Raw genomic sequence first — 17,085 nt, forward strand, 5'->3', positions numbered from 1 at the left:
GCCCCCGCCCCAGCCCCTCTGGAATCCAGGTGGCAGGGTCAGCAGATCTGAGCCCTGGCTGGACATACCTAGCCAGAGGCCAGGAGGCCGGTCTGCAGGCTGCTCTAATGGAACAGCATGTTTGAAAGGCTGGGGTAAGGAAAGGATCCTGGGTGCTGGGGGACTGGATTGGAGACCTTTTGTCACTCATGTCAAAACAGGAAGAGGGTTGGGCTGCAGCAAGTCACATCTGAGAACTTTTCATACTGGTAGGAGCTTTGCCCCAATAGCAGCTTTGCAATTATGATTCATTGGTAATAATTCTTAGTAGCAATTTTTAATAGTATGAATAGCCACTATGCTGCTGTGTGGCAGGCAATATGCTATCGTACCCTTTGATATATCATTTAAGTCCCGCAGCAACCCTAGGGAACCCGAGGCCCAGAGGGATTAAATGAAGCATCTTGGTTGTACTGATAGGAGATGGCAAGGCAAGGATGGAAGCCTGGGTCTGTCCCACTGCCAAGAACCCCATGCTTGACTACTATGCCCCTCCCGCCTGATTGGCGAGGGAGGGGCTTTGCTTTGGTAATGTTGGCTGAGTCTGGCTTCCTTCTCTTCCTACTGCCCACCCTCCACCAGTCCCTGCCCAGCGAGAGGTCTCTATCAAGATCAGTTGGGCAAGCAGCTCAGCATCGCTCAGACTTCCTCATGGAAAACTTTCTTGGTTGGGATCAATGCAGGAGGACTTCAGGGTTCTCGAGGAAGTCCAGCCAGGACCTGGCTGCAGAGGGAAGCAGGCAGTTTCCTGGCTGGGATTGCCATCTGGCTCGGCAAGACGGGGTGATGCTAAGGTTCCTGGCACTTCTGAAGCCCAAGATGTTAGCTCAGGGATAGAGGGATATTGGCATGGTTGGGGAAGCTGGGGCCTTGAGAAGACAAGAGGGCTGCAGGCTGGAGAATTTGGAGGATGTAAAATAGGAGGGTGGGATTTGGGGGTATAGAAATGAGGAAAGACTAGGAATAGTGAAGATGGCAGAGATGCAGGATACTTGTATTTAACATGTGTAAAGCACCCTATCTCATTTCAGTATTTAGTTTTCTAAGTTCCAGATTACTGTTATGACCATTATACATAAAAGAAAACTGGTGTTCAAAGAGGGAATTTACCCAACGTCACCTGGTGAGTGAGGTGGCAGACCCAGATCTGAGTCTAGGTCCGCAGTGCCTGTCCTCAGAAAGAGAAGAGTGGGAAGACTGAGGCCAGGATCTAGCATCGTAACTATCCCTCTCTCGGTATCCCCAAGTATCCCCCTGCCAGCATCTCCACTCTCTCCCTAGCCTCTGCTGTCTCCGAAATAGGCAGGCATTCTTCTCTGTCAAAACATCAGGCTCCCATTTGGATGGGCTGAGAAGCTATGTGCCAGTCAAGTAATCAGGGCAAGCACCACCCTCAAAGCTTGGGGCATGTGTGACTGGAGAGGGAGGCCTAAACTGAAGGGTGGGGGTTAAGGAGGAGAGAGCACAGCCAAGGGAAGGTGCAAGCTGACAATGCTCACCGTGTTTGGCAGTCAGAAGTCTCATAGCCAGGGCCTGGGGGACCCTGGTGCGAATCAGAACAGCCAGAGGTCAACAGATGGTAGTAAAACATGCAGGGGACTTGAAGGCATGGAGAGGAGAGATTAGAGAGAAGTAAGGAAGGCCAATTTAGCAAGAGAAAGGTTGGGGACTCCAGCAGGAGCTGCCTGGAGCTAGATGGTGCAGTATCATCTTTTTACACCTAGAATGTGGACAGTGTGGAAGAAAAGCCGGGAGGAAACCAGCATGGAGTTGGGAATGGGTATGGAGAGTGGCCCCCTCCATTCATGCCAAGTCCTAATTAGGGAGAGGAGGGGGGGCCAGATCAGGAGCAGTGAGGAGCCATGGAAGGGAAGAAAGAGACTAGAGAGGCTGTTAAGTCAGCCAAAGCCCACACAAGACAACTTTCCTAAAGCGAGGGTAGCCCTCCCAGGAAGATCCTGGGTGGAAACAAGATGGTCACGTCTCCAGTTTCTAGAAAAGAGTCTGGGTCAGAACAGAGATGGGAGGAAGGCTGGAGAATGACCTGCTCCAGCAAGATTCTTAGTCCCCATCCCCCCACCCCCATCCTCACTACCAACAGCTCTGTGCCCCCTCCCCTGTGCCACATGTATGGAGTGCCCACCGAGTGCCCATCACTATGTTAGGTGCTTGAGATTTATAAGTCAGGGGAGGGGGGGAAGACCAAAATCCCTGTCCTCTTAGAGATGACACTCCAGGGAGGGAACACATTATGCATGCAATAATCATAACTATATGAAAATTATATAGTATGTCAGAAAATCAGAGCAGGGTGAACAGGAGGAAGGAAGGGAGAAGATGAGAACAAGGCAGCAAAGAGTGGGATGTGGGTGTCTGGCTCAATGGAGGCTCTTTGTGAGATGAGGCATGGCTTTTCTCTGGTTAAGGGGACACGCTTGCGGGGCAGAAGTTGGAAGTCTGGTTTGGAGAAATGGCAGGGCGGCCCAGCTGCCCAACCTTGGAAGAAAATGGGTGTTCAGGGGCCAGCTTGGGGAGGCCCACCCTGAGAGTATGCTCCAGGCTGGCCTGTGTGGGTGAGCAGCGTGAGCCCAGAGCAGGAACCGAGTCTCATGGGCCCCTCTTCGGCCCAGCTGTCCCGTCACTCACGCCTGCTGCCCATTGGTTATTTTTGCTACGGAATGTGCCAGCCCCTCGGATTCTAATGGGGAACAGGGGCTCAAGTTACCCCCTCTCCTCACTCAGCTCCCCCATCTGTGAGTGGGTGTGTTTGGGGGTGGGCAGGGAAATCGCCTATGTGTGTCCAGAATCCTCCGACTAGAATTGATAAAGACATACACGTGTCCCCTTCTCATTGCATGTCCTGTGTGTGTGTCTGTAGGTGCAACAAACAGGGGGTCTGGGTAACAGGACCACCTGCAGGCACTCAGAACGTACAAGACATGACCTAAAACTTTAAAGAGCCACAAAACTCAAACAACTTCAGGAGCCAAGTAGAAACTGAAAAGGAGAGAGGTGGTCTTGTCAGCAGTTGAATTTGAGCAGGCTTGCCCAACTTAAAATATTGTACAGGCTGAACAAAACTCATCAGTTGGCTCAGTATTTATTTTACACCCATGCTTTAAAGAAAAAAAGTTAGGGGTCCTCCTAACCAATCAGTATATGAGGTTTTATGGCATGGTGGTCAGTAACTCAGTCATGGTGCCTGGGTGAGAATCCCTGGCTGCCAACTACAGGCTCTGTGGCCTTGGGCAAGTAACCTCTCTGTGCCTGTGTACATATTGAGTTTATTCATATAAAGTGCCTAGGCCATTGCTCGGTACATACTAAGCATGCTGTCAGTATTAATGATAATGACTTTGTAGTCACATCTCAGCAACCAGGATTGGCACTACTTGTGTGTATTGGGGTGGGAATTCGGATCTGGGCAATCGTGGAGGCACAGAACCTGTGTGGCTTTGGCTAAATGATAGGACTTGTCTGAGCCTTAGTCACTTGTTGATTAAATGGAGTCAGTTACATGTTCTTCAGAGTTTAAACTCACAGAGTTGTTGTCAGTGAGGTAACTAACCTTTATAAAGTGCCTGAAGTTGCTCAGTCTGTCTGACTCTTTGCAACCCCATGGACTGTAGCCCTCCAGTCTCCTCTGTCCACCGGGTTTCCCAGGCAAGAATACTGAAGTGGGTTGCTATTCCCTTCTCCAGGGGATCTTCTGACCCAGGGATGGAACTCAGTTCTCCTGCATTGCAGGCAGATTCTTTACCATCTGAGCAACCAGGGAAGCCCTGATAAAGTGCCTGACACTTAAATGTTTAGGAAACTTAGGTATAATGATTGTGTGTTGGGGGGGGAGGGGTAGTGTTTTGTGCAAGCAAAATATGCATGGTGCCAAATGCCAGGAGGAAAAAGAAAATTTGATGTGTGCTCACCCATGAATGAGAGTTGGGTTATATTTGTGAATAACAGGAAATTTTCTGGGCACCTTAGCTCGTGTGTGTGTGTGTGTGTGTGTGTGTGTGTGCGCGTGTGTGTGTGTGTGTGTGTATGCCAGGGTGCAGGGACAGAGGACCTACAATCAGGGAACTTGAGGGCCTTCTTTGACCTTCCTGAGCAGCCTGAGGGGGTTCGCGTTCTGGGTCCAGGTCTCTAGGAGGACCCGTGGCCTGTGTATGATCCGGGCGCCCCCGCCCGGCGCCGCGGCCCTGCGATGTGTCGGGTACTGCCTGGCAAGGCGGACGCGCGCGCGTGTTTGTGGAGTGAGCCAGTGGAGATGCGTCTGACCTTCTGGAGCGGCCCAGCGGGAGGCGGGCGAAGGTGGTGTGGACGCCGCGCTGGGCGGCCAATGAGCGAGTGGCCCGAACTCTCCTAGGGGCCAGTGCACCCTTTTCTGTGCCTCAGTTTCCCCATGTGCCCAGGACCCAGGAGGCCGATGCAGGGTGGGGGAGCCGCAAGGCAGGTGATCGCCGCCCCCGGGGACGCAGGGCAGCCGGCGAGGGAAGGGGCTCCTGGGGGGTTGCGGGCTGGCGGGGGAAGAGCGGGCTCCGGCCGCCGCCGCCGCCGCCGCCGCCGCCGCCGCCGCCGCCGCCTTCCCCCCGCCCGGGCTCCGGCGGCCCCGAGGCTCCTTCCGCCACCGGCGCCGTCCCCCGCCCGCTCCCCGCCTCGCCCCCGGCCCCGCCTCCGACTCCGCCCCGCCCCCGCCCGTCCCCTCCTCGCCCGGCCGCCGGCCCGGCCCCCTCCCCCGCCATGAAGAAGCTGTGGGTGAAGAAGCGTTTCCAGGTGAGGGCTCCGGGGGCGGGCGGCGCCGGGAGGGGGCAGGAAGGGCTGGGCGCCCCGGAGGGAGGGCGGGTCGCCGCGGCAGGGCCCGGGGGAGGGGGCGCCGGAGCCGAGCCTGCCCCACCCCGGCGGACAAGGCGGCGAGCAGGGCGCGCTCCAGGGGGCTCCCCGGCCTACGTCAGGCCCCTCCCCGCGCCCAAGGGCAGAGCCCCCGCCCCCCCAACCTCCAGCACCCGCGATCGCCGCGACCCCCGGGGAGGCCCCCGCAGCCGCCCTGGCGTGGAGCGCCCACGGGCTTCTGTACCACCTCTCGCCTCTGTCCAACCCCTCCGTGCCCCTGGCTGGCTCTCCCCAGCCCCCCACTCGGGAGCCTTCCATCTTCCGGGGCTCCTGGAAGCCACGGCGCAGGGATCCGCGCTGAGCTCAGTGCATTCCACTAGCCTTGCCCTGTCCTCCGTGGACCCGGGCCTCCTTCTTGCTTTCCTGAGGCTCCCGTCCTTTGGGGGACCTTGCCCTCTGCCCCCGCAACACCCTCCTGCCCTCTTGACACCTATCTGAGGCGTCTGTTCCCCCCCACCCTGCCCCCAGCAGGAATCTGTGTCCTTGTCCTTCCATCTCCCAGTCATCCAAGCATGCCCCCCCCAATTTCTTCCTTCACATCAGTCAGCCTCTCTATCTCTGGGAGTGTCGCTCAGGTCCCCAGTCCTCTGACCAGCGTTTGACCCTTAGTCCACCCTTCTTCCTCCCCAGCTCCTCCCCAGAGCCTCGCGGGAGCTCCAGGGGGAGGGCTGACAAGCAAGGAAAACTGGAGATATTTATTCCCTTTAGAGGAAGCTAGCTGCCGGGGTCTCTTCCACTTCCCCTGCCCCCAGTGGCCCCTTGGCCAAGTTTCTGATTGATACAGAGGTTTGGACGAGAGGTATAGGGAGGTCGGAGCATCAGGAGCGAGCCTTCCCCTCAACTCCTCATTCTGGCTTTTCTCTTTCAGAAAACCGGCCACTCCCGCCGGGCCTTTGGCCGACTCACCCATGGTGCGTGGACCGTGAGCTGCCTGCTCTAGCCCGTGCACGCTCCTCCTCTTGGTCCATGTCCCTTCATGAGGCACCCAGGCCTGAAGACGGCCCATGAGATACAGGACCCCCACATTCCCCAACCCACCTACCTACCCACCCACCCACCCACCCACCCAAGAAAGCCCCTTACAGCTGAGAAAGGACCTAGCAATAGGGGTGGGGGTTAGCTGGCACACCCCTCATGGGTCCCAGACTTATTATTCTTCACCTGTGGGCCAGGTAGGGATGAGTTGAGTGCCATGCTTCTACAACCAGCACGTGGCTCCTGCTTGTCATGGCACTCAGGGAGAAACTGAGGCACAGAACCTGATAGAATCTGGGAAAGTTAAAAGAAACATGCCCAAGAAACTTTGCTCCTGGCCTGACCACATTTTTGAGGACCATTCAGCAGTAGCAGAGAGGGTTTGGGAAGAAGGTGCAGGTCACGTCATGATGCCAAACAGATGGAGAGGTTCTTTTGAGAGGTCAAAGCACAATGCAGATACTGTACCAGAAGATGGGCCTGACTCCTAATGGGGGGCCTGGGTCTGTGGCTGGGCTGAGTACAAGTGGGTGTGGGTGTGTGTGTGTACGTGTGTGTGTGTGGCCAGTGGGAGCACCAGTGAAAATGCGAAGGGTGCAGAATCACTGGAGTCATTGGAAGAATCCCCCAAAGCACACTGGCTCCCCAGTACTGGGCCCACTGGGGCCGGCAGGCAGTTAGCAAATAAGAGAGGCTTTGCTCATGCTAGGTGTCTCCCTCCCCCGACTCCCATCCCTATAGGGCATCTTTGGGCACCGGGTACCCTGATGGCCCCTCTGTCCTGCCTGCCCACCATGCCCTACCCCACAAACGCTCTGATAACAGTCTGTCCATGTCTCTCTCCTGCTGCTCCTATGGAAGCGAAGTTTTCCGCTCCTGCAGAAAGCAAAGTTACGGTAGGAAACTGGCTCCTGCCCTTGCCCTCCACTCCCCTGCTTCCCTGCCCAAACCCGGCCTCTCCTCACCCTGCCTCAGCTGCACCCTGATGTGTTCCGGCTGGTTTGGGGTGGAGGACAGGCTGGCCCTGCGGTTGGTCGAGTGCCCTGACAGTACGACTCTGAGGTGACTCCCCTTTGTTCCTGGGTACCAGAACCCAGACTTTAGAACCTTGAAACCTAGGATCTTGTTATTTGGGGGGCTGTGTGGGAACTTATCACTGACAGAGAGGAGGGGGAGGGGCTACAGCCCTGCAGTCCATCAAATGGCCGGGTGGGGGAACTGCAGGTAGCTTTGAGGGCACTACCACGGAGGCAGGGGTGAGGAGCCAGAGGACCGGCATGAGAGGGGTGACCCCGAGGCTCCCAGGATGGGCAGCGGGATGTGGGGAGCTAAAAGGGAGAAAAGATAGATGATGGAAGTCCTTCTGATGGCGATGTGGAGCCTGCTGTGGGGGAGGCAGGAGGGAAGAGTCGGAGTCAGGGGGTGGAGAGCCCTGCCCACACAGACCCCTTCTCCTCCAGACTCGGAGACGGGCGAGGATGACATCAGCGACGGGCAGGGGACCCAGCGCCTGGAGCTTCGGGATGATGGGGCCTTCAGCACCCCCACGGGTGAGCTCTGGGGTGCACACAGAGCCAGCAGGTGGCCTTCCCACCAAAGATGCCTGGCTTCACTGTGTTCCTCTCTCTAGGGGGCTCTGATACCCTGGTGGGCACCTCCCTGGACACACCCCCGACCTCCGTGACAGGCACCTCAGAGGAGCAAGTGAGCTGGTGGGGCAGCGGGCAGACGGTCCTGGAGCAGGAAGCGGGCAGCAGGGCTGGCACCCGCTGCCTCCCGGGCAGCCCAAGGCAAGCACAGGCAACCGGGGCCGGGCCACGGCACCTGGGGGTGGAGCCGCTGGTACGGGCGTCTCGAGCTAATCTGGTGGGCGCAAGCTGGGGGTCAGAGGATAGCCTTTCGGTGGCCAGTGACCTGTACGGCAGCGCATTCAGCCTGTACAGAGGACGGGCGCTCTCGATCCACGTGTAAGTAACGGCCTTACCTGGGCCCTTCACTGTCCCACCTCACCATGCCGTCCTGCACTGCCCCTCACCGTCCATTAGCCTCCACACCCCACGTCCCCTGCACCATCCATCCCTCTGTGCACTTCTCCAACCCCCCATTGCTTCCTCTCCTGGCCCCAGCTGCCCACTCTGTCTTCCCACACGGCTCCGTCCTCCTCCTATTCCATCACCACCCACGTGCTCCTGCTCCCACCTGTCCTGGCTCACTGTGCCATCTCCATGGTCTCGTGGACCCCTCTCTCCCTTCCTTGTCTCCTGCAAGATCTCCACTCTCCCGGGGGCCCTCTCCCGCCTCACCCATTCAGGCTCCAGTTGTCCCCAGGATCCCCACTCCCCCCCCCTCAGGGGCCCCCTCCGTGCCTGCTGTCTCAGCAGCTGCTGCCTTTTCATCTCTGCACATTCCTGTTCCCATGTGGGCCTTTTTCTGGGAGGAACGGAACCTTTCTGCACGGCAGCTCCCGGGAGAGCAGGAGGGAGCGAGCGAGAGCACAGCCAGGAGACAGAAGAGAGCGAGGTGGTCAGGGGGTTGTTGGGGCCAGGGGCCTGGGAGAGCAGGGGGCTGTGAAGTGTGTGGGCGGCAGGGGGCTGAAGCAGGGTGGGATGGAGATTGGGGGTTGGGGGGGCTAGGCTGGAGGCAGAGGGCTCGGAGTGATGGAGGTGGGGGCATGTGAGGACCCCACGTGGGAGACACCTCAGGGTGGGGTTGAAGGTGGTCCTGGGAGGCTCTGGTGAGGAGCGGAGGTGTTGGAGTGAGGCGTTGGAGCTGGTTTTGGGTTTTGGACATGTGGGACTGGCAGATGCACAAGGGAGTGCTATGGTAGAAGAGGGGAGTGGCTGATGAGAGAGGTTATCAGGGGGCATTTGGGGAGCTGAGGGGGGCCTGTGTGTGTCAGGGAGGTACCACCCTGGAAGAGAAAGAAAGGGCCTGATGGGGGGAGGCCTTTATGCAGGTGGCTGAGGTGGCTGGTGGTACACAGGGAAGAGGTCTGGGGGCAGGTGCAGAGGAGGCGCCCTTGCTTTATCTGACTGGCATTAACCAGGCGCTCCCTTGCCCTGGACTTGCCTTTTCCTTCCCTGCCTTTCTTTGCCAGGCCCCAGCCGGAGCCTGGAGTTGCTATGGCAACTTCCGAGGAACCCATTTCCTTAGTGATGTCTGTGGTACACAAGCTGGCCTGGAGCTTGAAACTGCCAGCAAGAGATCTCCTCTGCTGTCCCCAATTTCTCTCCCTGCCTCACCCAGTTCCCACAGGCCATTCCTCAGGGACTCTGCTGTCCCTCCCCGAGAGTAGACTGTGCCTCCCTGCAGGTGGCTGGTTGAGGTTTTTCTCCCTAGGGCACTCTAGATTGCATGCCCCCCACCCCCACCGCACACCCTGTTGGAGGTGAGGTTTGCTGTGTAGGCAGCTGACCCAGGTAGCCTGACACTCAGGCACTGGAGAATTTATGCTCATGGCCAATACCATACTATTTCTCCCCTCTCTGTGCCCCCAGAATCCCAGACATTTTGGAGGGAACAAGGGCTTAGAAGCCAGACTACTGGGGTTTCAATCTAGCACCAACCATTTCCTAGCTGTGTTACCTTGGTAAGGCACCTCACCTCTCTAAACCTCAGTTTCTTCATCTGTAAACGGAGATAATAACAGTCCTTGTCGAAAAGGATTGTTGTGAGGATTAAATGACTCAATGCATTTTAAGCATTCAGTACATGCCTGATACACAATAAGTACTCAACAAGCCATTTCATAAGTTTTTATTAAGCTCTCTCTAATGTGTTAGGTAGGATGTTAATATCTCCGATTCCTTTTCTTGCTAATCTCTTATGTTTGGTGTGCCCCCAAGAGTCCAGATGGGGGAAACTGAGGCCCAGCTCTTGGGCATCAAAGCTCTAGAGGTGAGAGGGGCAGTCTGGGGCTGCCCAGCTCCTTCCTTCCTCCTCTTCTCGCACACCCACTGTTCAGGCCCACGCGGTAGTTATTTTGGAGCTGAGTTATTCCTGAGCATACCCCTTTGGGGAGCTTCTGTGTTTCTCAGGGGGTGGTTTCCAAGGACTCAAGGTAACTTTCCCAGGGGCAGGACAAAGTCAAAGGCCTTGTACCGGGGGCAGATTAATCAAAGGCACGGGAACCTGGGTACCCTTGTCTCCTGCTCCAGGGACCTCAGCTGTCACCTGCTGTCAGCACTGGTGGGGGCTCAGGTCTGAGGAGGTGCTAGGCAATCCCGGGGATGCTGGCATTGCTCCTGGAAGGCGTGTGCCTGTTCTTCCCCGGGCACAGTGAAGGGGTATGCCCTGCTGAGGAAGGGCAGGGCTGTGGGGGCCAGCTGGGGGCAGGAATGAGTGGGAGGCTGAATTCCTGAGAGGGCCCCGCCCCATCCCGCCCTCCTGCCTTCCCTGCCCACTTCATCTTTTGGGTCTTCAGCCTCATCCTTTTTTTTTTCCCCCACCACTTAGTTTCTGTTTCTGCTGTTCCCCAGCTTCTGGGGCTGGGGAGAGGGGGCTGGCCAGAGCCCCTGGGACTGAGTCTGTTCCTGGACCCAGCCACCAGCCCGATCTTCCGGGGCCAGAGCCGCCAGCCTCTCCCCAGCACCTGCTCTGGCTGTGCGTTCCTCTTGGGGGGCGGGGGGGCGGAGGAGGGGCTGGCCGATGTCACCCCCAAGCCTTCCCAGCATGCCCACCGCCCGATTCCTGCCTGTCACGACCCGAAGGCCTGGAAGGGGAGGCCCCCTGAATCTCCTGCCCCTCTTCGTCTTGGTCCCGCAGCAGTGTCCCTCAGAGCGGACTGCACAAGGAGGAGCCTGACCTTCAGCCTCAGCCCGCCAGCGAAGCCCCTCGTCGCCCAGCCCTGCCGCCCCCCTCCAAATCCGCGCTGCTGCCCCCACCGTCCCCTCGGGTGGGTAAGCGGCCCCCCCCGGGAACCGGCGGCCAGCCCCTGGCCACCCCTACGCCGCCCCACCGGCGCTCTCGGGAGCCGGTGCTGCCCGAGGACGCCACCGCCGAAGAGAAGCGAGGGAAAAAGTCCAAGTCGTCCGGGCCCTCGCTAGCGGGCACGGCGGAGTCCCGGCCTCAGACGCCCCTGAGCGAGGCCTCGGGCCGCCAGTCGGCGCTGGGCCGCTCCCCGAGGCTGGTGCGCGCTGGCTCCCGCATCCTGGACAAGCTGCAGTTCTTCGAGGAGCGCCGGCGCAGCCTGGAGCGCAGCGACTCGCCGCCGGCGCCCCTGCGGCCCTGGGTTCCCCTGCGCAAGGCCCGTTCGCTGGAGCAGCCCAAGTCCGAGGGCGGCGGGCCGTGGGGCACGCCCAGGGCCTCGCAGGAGGAGCTGCGGGCGCCGGCGGGCAGCGTGGCCGAGCGGCGCCGCCTATTCCAGCAGAAGGCGGCCTCGCTGGACGAGCGCACGCGTCAGCGCAGCCCGGCGTCCGACCTCGAGCTGCGCTTCGCCCAGGAGCTGGGCCGCATCCGCCGCTCCACGTCGCGGGAGGAGCTGGTGCGCTCTCACGAGTCCCTGCGCGCCACGCTGCAGCGCGCCCCGTCCCCCCGAGAGCCCGGCGAGCCGCCCCTCTTCTCCCAGCCCTCCACCCCCAAGACCCCGCGGGCCTTGAGCCCCGCCGCCGCCCAGCCGCCCCCTGCGAGCGTCGCGGAAAAGCCCGGGGATGAGCCAGGGAGGCCCCGGGGCCGTGGGCCAGCGGGCAGGACGGAGCCGGGGGAAGGCCCGCAGCAGGAGGTTAGGCGCCGGGACCAGTTCCCGCTGACCCGGAGCAGAGCCATCCAGGAGTGCCGGAGCCCGGTGCCGCCCCCCACCTCCGAGCCCCCTGAGACCAGGACGAAAGCTCCCCCGGGTCGGAAGCGGGAGCCCCCGCCGCAGGCCGTGCGCTTCCTGCCCTGGGCCACGCCAGGCCAGGAGGGCGCTGCTGTGCCCCAGACCTTGGAGAAGAACAGGGCGGGGCCCGAGGCCGAGAAGAGGCTGCGCAGAGGGCCGGAGGAGGACGGTCCTTGGGGGGCCTGGGACCGCCGAGGGGCCCGCAGCCAGGGCAGAGGTCGCCGGGCGCGGCCCACCTCGCCTGAGCTCGGTAAGAACTCGGGGAGGGTAGACGGTGCTGAGTGAGACCTGGGCGGGAGCATGTCTGGAAAGAGCGAGACTGCTAAGCAGTTGCGAGGGTGCGGTTTCAGAAGAAATGCATGGTCCCAGGTTCCAGTTTGCGTGAAGGATTGTTGAAAGCCCCTTGTATATGACCTGTCCGATGGTGAGAGTGTGAGAATGTTTTGATGGAGGCTGGGTGGAGCGGAGCTGTGAGCAGAGATCCCATGCCCAATGCCTTCTATAACGTCCCTTGGATTTAGTGGCCTGCTGGGCTGTTGGGTCAAGGATTTAATGGTGGGGGGAAACCCTCCACACCCCTACTAGTCTGTGGGGGAAGAGACCAAATTCCATCTCAATAAATAATTGGTCATGTCCCTCTTACTGTTGAGCTTATGGCCAGCCAGTTCTCAGCATTGATCTTCTCATCCCCATACATCACCTGACCAATCACGGCTACTAAGATCTCACCCAGACTCTCTTCTAGCCTCATCTCTCCTATCTTTTGGGTCCCCGCGTGGCTGAGCTGACTGTGATCACATGCCAACCAGTGTGTTGTCTCACACTCCTGTGGATGGTGGCCAGTACCCCAAATGCCTCTACCCCTAACTCTGCTCAACTGAACATCAACTTGGGGCCACTTCTGGTGCGAGACTGAGGAAGCCATCCTCAACTCTCTCCTGCCTCTGCTGTTTTTCCAGGCCAGATATGTCAACCCCCTGCTCTTAGGACACATTGTTGGTGTCTCTTGCAGTGCACTTACCATTCCTCCCCCTTTTTTGCATCACATTATTCTTCATTTTAGTATTATTGTCTCAAGATCTTTAGAGATGATTAGGCACCTGTTCATCGTCCTACTAGCCACATTATCGAGCATCCACAGCCATGTTCCAGGCGTTGTGTTAACTGGGTGTATTACTGTATTTTAATCTATATGCCAGTTCTATAGGATGTTGGGTGCTATTTATCAGCTCCATTTAACAGATAAAACTGAGGCACAGAGATTATCTAATTTGTCCAAGGTTTTGTAGCTAGAAAACAGCATAACTGAGATCTCCATGGCTCTTTTGGCTACAGACACTGCGTTATCTGGCTCATGTGCTGTGTTCAGTCACTTTAGTCGTGTCCAACTCTTTGCAATCCCATGGATTGTAGCCTGCCCAGGCTTCTCTGTCCATGGAATTTTACAGGCAAGAATACTGAAGTGGTTGCCGTGTTCTTCTCCAGGAAATCTTCCCAACCCAGGGACTGAGCCGACATCTTTTAGTTCTCCTGCCAATGCGGGTTCTTTACCACCATCGCCACCTGGGAAGCCCGTTATCTAGCTTATAGAATGTCAGAATTAGAAAACACCCAGAGAGAGTCACGGCCGTGGGGTTTTATGGTCTCTTCATGTGTACGAGCTCTCTTCCTGTGTGTGTATGGTGTCTTCCTGTAAGCAGGGACTGCCTCTTGTTTCCTATTGTGTCGCTGGTACCCATACAGAGTAACTAAGTACAGTGCTACTGTTTGGTGAATGGACACAAAGCTGATCTTCATGAGGTCTCTCATGGGTACCAGAAGCCCCTGCTGCTCCCTTTTTTTAATCCAGTGGCATCACTAGTTTGACAGTTTACCACATATTGCCCTGTCACACTAGCATTGCTTAGGTCTTGGGTTGCTATTGGCTTATTCTCTGGAAGCTTTTGAAGTCGTGTCCTCCTCAGAGCGCCTTGCACAGGGCCTGATCTATGATCGCTGATGACTGATTTGTGTAAAGACACACACAGCACAGGCCCTGTCTTCCTCCAGAAGCCAGCCTCCTAACTGTGGCTAAAATTAAGCAGCCAAACCACCTTAGAGTCCCGCCACCCTGTTCTGTTTGAGAACTCCCTTCTGTTTTCCTTTCTTCCCTGTCTCAGGAGGTTCAGGAGAGAGAACCTTTGCTCTCCAACCCTTGCCTTCCAGAAGGCCCGCTCCCTGGGTTTGCCCCCTCTCCCCCCGCGTCATTCCCACAGGGACATGTCCCCTTGCCCTCTCGCCCATGTGTCCTGCAGAGTCTTCGGATGACTCCTACGTGTCTGCTGGAGAAGAGCCCCTGGAGGCCCCTGTGTTTGAGATCCCCCTGCAAAATGCAGTGGTGGCCCCAGGGGTGGACGTGCTGCTCAAGTGTATTGTCACCGCCAACCCCCCGCCCCAAGGTGAGCTCTAGGCCTGGGGTCAGGCTAAGATTGAGAGAAGGAGGGGAGATTCTCCCTTCCCTGCCTCCCACCCCAGTCCTTGGGGGGAAGGGGAGGGAGGGGGTATGGGGAGCGGGCGGGGAGATCATCCATTCCCTGGGGCTGGCCGGAATGCTGTGTCGTGTATGTGTGTGTCTGTGTGTGCTAGGGGGTCACAGTCCCTTGAGAGAGGGGAAGGTGGGCCTGGACTTTTGTGACTGAGGGGCCAGTCCTCGGGATTCCCTGGGGTAGGGAGAGGAGTGCTGTGGGCCCTGTATGGGGTGGGGTGGGGGGAAATTGGCCCCAGTGGGTCCCTGTGGGCAAGGACAACCTGGTCACCCCGCTGCTTCCCCACAGTGTCCTGGCAGAAGGATGGGTCCCCGCTGCGCAGTGATGGCCGCCTTCTCATCCGGGCAGAAGGCGAGCGGCACACCCTGCTGCTCCGGGAGGCCCGGGCTGCTGATGCCGGGAGCTATGCAGCCACTGCCACCAACGAGCTGGGCCAGGCCCGCTGCGCTGCCACGCTGGCCGTGAGACCTGGTAGGGAGCCCGCGGGCCCCGGGGCTGGGCGGGGTGAGCAGTGACCCTTCCCACTCCTAGCCTGGTGCTTGGGCTCTCAAGCAGTGTGCATTCTAGTCCATTCTCCTGTGTTGGCTGCTCTAGTGCAAGCATTTTAAATGGCTCTGGCCCCAAGGCAGTGGCCAAATTCCCAAGGCACATGCCAGAGAGGCCAATTCATGAAGTCATTGAAGTGTGTCTTTCGACATCCTCTAAATGCCCTCCTCCCATGGCATTTCCCTGAACCAGGTTCTGTGGGGAAAGCAAATTATCCTTGAGTCTCAGAGATAAAGAATCTCCCACCTTAAAGGGTTTAAAAGCCATCAGGAGTCTTCTGAGGTCATTTCCTCTCTAGAATAGTCACTCCTATTCCCACCTCCTATAAAAACAGATGCTTTTAAGTGGCACAGCATTCCCCTGCTCCCTTGCTCCTTCAGTTGAACCCAGAGCCCGAAAGAAGATGCATCTGAGAGTACCTCCTGGGACGTAGCTGAGGCTGCCTTGTTTTCTATTTTTATGAAAGTCCTTTCTTGGTGTCAGACTACTTCCTTTGGATTTGAGCCCGGTTTCTTTCAGGTTGAGGACTGGTGTTGGTGTGCATGGCCGGTTCAAGTCATTCAGGTTGCTGGGCTGACAAAGTGCTGGCCCTGGGCAGTGGTGGGGTGGGGAGGTGAGAGAGGGTAGGGGGTGTTTCAAAAGGAAAAGTCGCACGTGAGCTGTAGCCTACCAGGCTCCTCCGTCCGTGGGATTTTCCAGGCAAGGATACTGGAGTGGGTTGCCATTTCCTTCTCCAGGAGATCTTCCTGACCCAGGGATCGAACCTGGGTCTCCTGCATTGTAGGCAGACGCTTTACCATCTGAACCACCAGGGAAGTTCATTAAGGAAATTACCACTGGGTAATCAACCTAGGTCAGCAGACCTGGGATAGAGGACAGTGCAGGGTAGATGAACCTGGTCCCGAGACTGGCAAAGCGGACTGTGGTGTTGCGAGATCCTGGACTGAGAGACATCAGAGCCCTGAAGGAGCTTGGGAATTAGGCGGGCAGGGGGAGGGGCTAGGCGTGCCTGGACAGGGAATAGTACGCCTTGTTCTGTCCTTTACTTTCACTCAGTGCTGCCGGAGACATGATTACAGAGCCCGCTGTGCTGTGGTCCTGGGTCCTCAGCACCTTCACGATCAAAGAGATTAGGGAGTTCTTGGCAGTGTCTGACCTGAGTCCCAGTCCTGCATTAGGTCCTTTGGTCCTTTGCACCTGTCTGGCTTTGCAGGCCTGCAGGTCTGCCTGTTCCTTAGCCTACATCCCCCTCCCAGGAGCCCACGTGTTAGGTATTCTTCTGCTCGCCCCTCCCACCGCGCTGAATCATACCCATCCCTCCACTGCATGCTTCCGTCCTTCCATCACCTCCGGGATCTGGCTTCTGACTCAGCTCCCCGCTCCTCTTCGGGGGCCCAGGCCTGGCTCCAGGATTCCGGTCAATACCTGGCTTGGGCTGAGATTTGGCCGAGGGTTGTATGTGTGTGGTGGTGGTTGGGAGGGGTGCAGGTTTACCCCAGTACTGGCTCAGGGCCATTTGAAAGCCTTTTAAGGTTGGGAAGGAGGCTTGGGGCAAGGCAACTGTCAGCACTTGACTGGGAGTTCTATGTTCGCCACACGGAACCTCCCTGCACTTTAGTTTCCTCATTTGTAAGCCAGAGATAATTATACCATCCTCACGAATGAAAGCAAATGTGTGAACAAGCTTTATGAACTGTAAAGCTTTAGACAAATGTTAGTTGTTAGCATTATTAAGGGGTGATGTTGAGCACAGGAGCATGGGTTGCCAGGAGGCTCCCAGAAAACTGCCTCTTCCTTTTCTGCCCTTCCTTCAGCCTGTCTGGGCCTTGGGGTCTCCTTCCCTGCCCTCCCAGGCCTGCGACCCACAGCCCCTCTGTATTTCCCAGTCCCTGGGTCTTCAGCCCGCCACAGCGTCTCTGTGCCTCCTCCAGCCTGGGGAGCCAGAAAGCTTCATCACATTAGTCAGCCGCACCAGGCACTGTGGCCACAGAGCAGTTCCCATAAGCCAGGCTGGCTGGAGGGCCCCAGGGCTTGAGGGATAAGCACGTGAGTCTAGACGCGGCTGTCGTGGAGAAAGCAGATTTTCTTACCCTACAAGGCGCTGTTTGGTCCAGAGCAGCTGGACAGGGGCCAGTGGACCTAGAGAGCAGCAGGAATGGGCGGAACCTGTGGGTGGCACAGACGTTTGGCAAGGGAGGGGGTCCCAGGCCTGGAGTCTGTGGGGATTGAGGGGGTGGGGCAAGGGAAGGGTGTCAGGCAGTGTGGCTGTGGGTGGGGTGGGAGTGGGGTTGAGGG

At 58.0% G+C, this 17,085-nt stretch overlaps 1 protein-coding gene across 14 annotated transcripts in view; it reads left to right on the forward strand.

The window, feature by feature from the left end:
• SPEG (striated muscle enriched protein kinase) overlaps window positions 1-17,085 on the forward strand; it is a 58,417-nt gene that overhangs the window by 2,478 nt on the left and 38,854 nt on the right. For 3 of the 14 annotated variants that reach the window (XM_069574616.1, XM_069574621.1, XM_069574622.1), the window contains exons 2-8: window positions 5,798-5,840; window positions 6,766-6,800; window positions 7,365-7,454; window positions 7,535-7,871; window positions 10,669-11,969; window positions 14,014-14,157; window positions 14,533-14,715. In XM_069574616.1, coding sequence (XP_069430717.1) covers window positions 5,798-5,840; window positions 6,766-6,800; window positions 7,365-7,454; window positions 7,535-7,871; window positions 10,669-11,969; window positions 14,014-14,157; window positions 14,533-14,715 — 2,133 coding nt within the window. Of the gene's footprint in view, window positions 1-4,735; window positions 4,813-5,797; window positions 5,841-6,765; window positions 6,801-7,364; window positions 7,455-7,534; window positions 7,872-10,213; window positions 10,507-10,668; window positions 11,970-14,013; window positions 14,158-14,532; window positions 14,716-17,085 lie in introns of those variants that run through there. The other 11 variants (XM_069574614.1, XM_069574623.1, XM_069574618.1 and 8 more) reach the window with 10 other exon arrangements.

This window comes from Ovis canadensis, chromosome 2 (assembly GCF_042477335.2).
Source record: "Ovis canadensis isolate MfBH-ARS-UI-01 breed Bighorn chromosome 2, ARS-UI_OviCan_v2, whole genome shotgun sequence".
Lineage (NCBI taxonomy): Eukaryota > Metazoa > Chordata > Mammalia > Artiodactyla > Bovidae > Ovis > Ovis canadensis.